Source organism: Penaeus japonicus, unplaced genomic scaffold (assembly GCF_977035675.1).
Source record: "Penaeus japonicus unplaced genomic scaffold, GWHDUDI00000001_assembly GWHDUDI00000029, whole genome shotgun sequence".
In the NCBI taxonomy this organism is placed as follows: Eukaryota; Metazoa; Arthropoda; class Malacostraca; order Decapoda; family Penaeidae; genus Penaeus; species Penaeus japonicus.
In genome coordinates this window covers 13,018,213-13,023,405 of record NW_028234431.1, presented here as the reverse complement: position 1 = coordinate 13,023,405, position 5,193 = coordinate 13,018,213, and the positions used below count along the sequence as shown (strand labels likewise).

The 5,193-nt window shown below is 37.1% G+C and overlaps 1 protein-coding gene across 3 annotated transcripts in view; it reads left to right on the top strand.

Annotated features, from left to right (window-relative positions):
• The window catches only part of RpS11 (ribosomal protein S11), a 6,413-nt gene extending 1,844 nt beyond the window's left edge, over nucleotides 1–4,569 (top strand). The window contains exons 2-6 of one of the 3 annotated variants that reach the window (XM_086553918.1): nucleotides 862–984; nucleotides 1,280–1,402; nucleotides 3,742–3,896; nucleotides 4,134–4,184; nucleotides 4,428–4,569. In XM_086553918.1, the coding sequence (XP_086410044.1) occupies nucleotides 862–984; nucleotides 1,280–1,402; nucleotides 3,742–3,896; nucleotides 4,134–4,184; nucleotides 4,428–4,551 (576 nt within the window). In that variant the 3' untranslated portion in view covers nucleotides 4,552–4,569. The remainder of the gene's footprint in view (nucleotides 1–861; nucleotides 985–1,279; nucleotides 1,403–3,741; nucleotides 3,897–4,133; nucleotides 4,185–4,427) is intronic. The other 2 variants (XM_043027809.2, XM_043027810.2) reach the window with 2 other exon arrangements.
• Nucleotides 4,570–5,193: the final 624 nt, after the last annotated feature.

Sequence of the window (5,193 nt, the reverse complement as noted above, 5' to 3'; positions counted from 1 at the left end):
TTCCAACAGCCCTGTTAGATAGAGCGTGTACACCTCCCTCACAATTTATCCTTATATGGGGAATCAATCTTTGCCCAGTTTTGCCAGTCTGTAAAAGTAAACAAAGCAGAGCTAGAATTTTTCATAAAGCTAAATTTCAATTGAATCACAACCAAGTCTTAAGTTACATTCTTTTTGGCTATTGCAATTAACTACTGTCAATGCCGAGCAAATAATTTTCTCAACCTGTACATAATTGTGATTCAAAAGTTTGCTGGTTGCATCAGTATATTCATGCAATTATATATCTAGTAGCTTCTGAGACATTGCAGTTTACATTTTCAGCTGGTATCTCGGTAATTTTTACCAGTGTGATTAACTAGGTTTACAGATGTGTATAATACAGGCTAACCAGTACATGTAAGTGATATATTGATATTTTTTGCCATCTTTTAAATTGAAAAGATCTCATTTATAGAGGAAAACACTATTTCTAGAAATTACAGTCCAAGTTCAGTTTTGCCTGATTACATGGAGTAGACTATTGGCCTCGGTAATCATTTGTTCACATATCACTAGGATTATTGATTTCAAATGTTTTCAACTTATAACAACCATGTCCATAAGTTTGAATTCAATCTGTTGATTGTGCTATATTTGACTCATAAAAAAAATTCAAAATTAATTTGACTAAAGTGTTCAGTAGTAGGATTTAACATGTTTTGGTCAAAATAAGAACTTACCAAAATGGGTGTAGATTCCAGATTAGTAATATTTACATTTAAATCAAAATATCATTGTTACTAGAAAGCTTGGCTCACCCAAATTTGTCTTCAAACCTTTGGCCATGTTAACTTCTGTTAACACAAAAGCTGATTGCAGAGTGAACGCGCCTTCCAAAAGCAGTCCGGTGTTCCACTGAACCGCAAAAAGGGTTTAAAAAAGAAGCAGCGTAGTTTAAGGTACACTCGCCAGGTGGGCCTGGGCTTCAAAGCCCCCCGCGAGGTAAGCTGGCAGCCCAGGTTGCTGCTATCCCTGAAGAGACCAGCCATAGGGCATGCTGTCCTAGTGTTTGCTGTGTTGGGCTGTCTCTCTAACCACCCCCTCGCAAGCTGAATGTGCCACGCATCCTTCCTAGTGCTGTGGAAAGTGGTCTTAGGAGAGGACGAGAATTGAACTGTACTCTTAACTCCTTGGTTAAGATTCTTTCATTGGTATCCTCTTCTAAGGTTACTGTTGTGCTGTGTCCTTGCTTGTGTGTTTAACCTGTTGATGCTAGATTCTTGCATGGTTGTTCCAGAACGAAAAGGCTTTCCAGAAGCAGCTCAGAGTCTTCAATACTGCCAAGCCCGACAAGATTAAGAAGGGCAAACCCAAGCGTAGAAACATCAAAGTCGGGCTTGGCTTCAAGACTCCACGAGAGGTAGTAGCTTTTTCTTTTATTTTGAGGTAGAAAGAAGTATGAACTCCAATGACCAAACCGTTCTCATGACACTATATTTCATTATTATTTGCAAAGTAGAACCATGATGTACTTGTTTTATTTATTTCAGCATGTCACTGCTCTTGATTTGTTTCTAATGTGTGTACATGAAAACTAGTGTGTAATGCACAAGTTCCATGTTGCATGTCCAACCATAATATTAGGATTGATGTAAACAAAACAGTTGCATTCAGTGATGCTGGTTTAAAACTTATCTTCAGCCTATTTCCTTTACTGGTGTGGGATCTATAGTTATTTAATGGTAAAAAATTGTATTTAATTGTATATGTAATGAATATTTTACCATTGATCCCACCCAATTTCAAAATGTAAATGTCAGATAAATCATGCATTGGGCATATTTTTAATGTAATAGGTAGTTTTTTAATGCAAGTATAATGCAGTTAATGATGCAATGTGGTATTGAAGTATTTTTGTTGTCAAAACAATCTTCTAGGAGGTTAAGAATTTAAAGAGGTGTAAGGGGATGTGGGTTTTTAAAGTTTAGGACCGCTGCATTAACCCATTCACGCCGGGGCAGTTCCGGCTTTGCGCGGTCGCAATACCGGGGTTCTCGAAAGCATAAGCCTAACGCCTCGAGATTCTCAGGCGCACAAGCCGCAAGCCTCGGTTGCCCGCTCGCGAGCGCGCGGCTTCCCCTCATAGCGCGTCCAGGGCGTCTGACGCGAAAACCACAATACGTGCTATCACGTCAACCGGCGTGAATGGGTTAATTGAAGGAAACTTTTTACTTCAGAACCCTTTCTCCTTTTTTTATGGTTGGTAATGCTTAGTTTAGAAATTACTTGTATTCCTGTTGATGAATCCTTAATTGTATTTTGATATATTAGGATAATTGAAATATCACTTTATATTGTGCAGTTTTTTAATTTACATAGTAAGTGAGAAGTTCAATGTTAGGGTTAAATAATGCAACTGTTATTATGGTGATATTTGGTACCTATGGCTAAGATATAAAGTATAAAAGCCAATTAAAAAATATATATCTGAAATCAGATGACAGGGGGAAGCAAAAAAACAAACAAGACCAGTCCTAACTCCTCTATGCTAGGGTCATAGTTAATCTTCAAGCTTTTGTTTAACTTCTTTTGTAGTTTGCCAGAAATCTATGGAGCACAGAGGTAGGGCGGGGGGGATAAATTGAGTAGAAAACATCACTATACAAGATTAGGTATTTTTCCATGTCTTTGCAGCTTTAGATCTATATTTTAATAGATTTTATAGATGTTAAGGAAATGTACATTTTTAAACATTGTTAGATTAACTGAAGAAATTGTGGATAAGAGTTGATGTAGTGCAGTCATTACACAGTGAAATTGTTTGATGAGCAGATAATTTTGGTATCTTGAGTGAAGTGATTAGTTTAAGCAACTTGAAACAATCTACAGCCAAGAACTTATGGAGCAGGCATATATTATGGCTGCTACATAATGTACAACTTTATATCCTCACTGAGGACGACAACTAGAATGAGCAGTTAATAGTAGTTAGATTGTCTTAGTAGCAGTACTTTGCTTTTAGCAATTTTTTAAGATTGTAGGTTCCAAGTATCACCTTAATGCTAAATGCTTTCAGATAATTTTGTTGAAAGGCATTTAATTCTTAAATTTTTCTATGCATGGTAATTATGGTTATCAAGCAATTTAAGAATTAACTCTTCCCCTTTTTTCTCGTCTCTCCCCTTCTCCCCAATCCTTAATCCTTTTCCCCCCTTTTCTCCTCTCCCCAATTCCCTTTTTTCCTTTCCTATTTCCCTTTATCCTGTTTCTCATTTCCATTCCGCCATATTCTTTCTCTTTTCCTCTTCTCTCCCTCCCCCTCCCCCTTCTTACACCCTTATCTCCTTTACCCCCCCCCCCCCCTATTCCCTTTCCTCTCTCCTTTCCCCCCCCCCCCCCATATTCCCTTTCCTCTCTCTTTTACCCCCCCCCCCTCCCCTTATTCCCTTTCCTCTCTCCCTTGTTTTTTCTGTCAATTGTTTGAATTTTGACTTTGACTATGAAAATTAACATAAGTGATTTCATCTACCTTTTGATATTCTTGATTCAGTAATTACCAATTTGTTATATATGTTTATCCAAGCTTAGAAATTTTCTCCAATTTTTGCTTGAAGCTTAATAGCTAATATAATGTCCTTTTATCCCTTTACTGCATTATAGTCACAAATACTTGACAAGTTGAAATTAGATTGAAGTAGATGGTACAATATTAGTAATTTCTTTTTCTTGGAATAAACCATTCTTTGCCCTTGTCCATAGGCCATTGATGGTACCTACATTGACAAGAAGTGCCCATTCACTGGCAATGTCCCAATTCGTGGCCGCATCTTGACTGGTGTCGTCCAGAAGATGAAGATGAACCGCACCATCACCATCCGCCGTGATTACTTGCACTACATCAAGAAGTACAACCGGTGAGTTTTCCACTTAGGCCTTCACATTTGTGATTTAGAATGTGATGTATATTTGCTTTTTTTTATGTATATTCACCCATTTAGGCTTAAATATTTGCTTTCTTTATGTATATTCACCCATTTAGGCTTAATGTGAAAAGGACACTCCAGTGTAAAATTAATATATTAGATTTGGTTGATAGTAAATTACACCAAACAAGTTTATATTTGAGTAAAATTTGAATTTTTCCATTTCAGATTTGAGAAGAGGCATAGGAATATGTCTGTACACATCTCGCCATGCTTCAGGTAAGATAATTGTGCTGTCGTCACACCCTGGCATTTTTTCCTGCAGTGTCTCCTTAGGCATTGCAGTGTATAGTCCAGGTAGAAAAATTGTCCACACAGATCCGGTCTCTCTCATTGTTGGTTGGGCCTTGAAATTGGTGGCAACAGAGTATTATGTAATATAAATTACTGTAATTTTTCTTTTTTTGTACAAACTGCTAAGAAGCTAACTATAGGTATTGAAATGGTATTGTATTCCTTTAGGGACGTAAGGCCTGGCGACATCGTAACAGTCGGTGAGTGCAGACCTCTTTCCAAGACAGTCCGTTACAACGTACTCAAGGTCACCTCAGCCCCAGGTACCAAGAAGAGGTTCCAGAAGTTCTAAATAAAAGCCTGTAGAAAAGTCCTTCTTTTATTTTCCTTTGTCCCATTGTTGTAAAAATGCAGAAATCTCCTATCTTGGAGTTGGTTTTGTTCAATTTATGGCTTTTAAAATACAAATGATAATTTTATGTATACAATTCTTAGGAGTGCTTCTTTATAAATTAAGGAATAAACAAGCATATCCTTAAATATTTCCATTGGCCAAAATTAGTGGTATTGAAATTGAGTAAACTTTTGAACCCTGTCATTTTTCCTGCACTGCCTCTATAGACAGTGCAGTGAGTTGGCAGGGCAGACAAATTACCAACTTAGATCCGGTCTCTCTCATAGTTGGCTTGGCCTTGATATTGTTGGTGACAAATGTGTTCAATTGCCTATATACAACAGCATGTAGACAATTCAACCAGGGGGGAGGTGGGGGTAATTTTTTTGCCAATTAATGTGATTACATCATTTCCAGTTTCTTTGGTTTTACTTTAAATGGTCTTTAAACCATTATTATAAGGGTGGTAAAATATGTTGTGCAAGGTTTCAGTTTAAATAAAGGTTGGTAGAAAGATTGTTTTTTATTTTCCTTTGTTCCATGGTTGCAGAAATGCACAAAATTGTCTTCTATAGTTGAAATTATTCAATCTTTGGCATT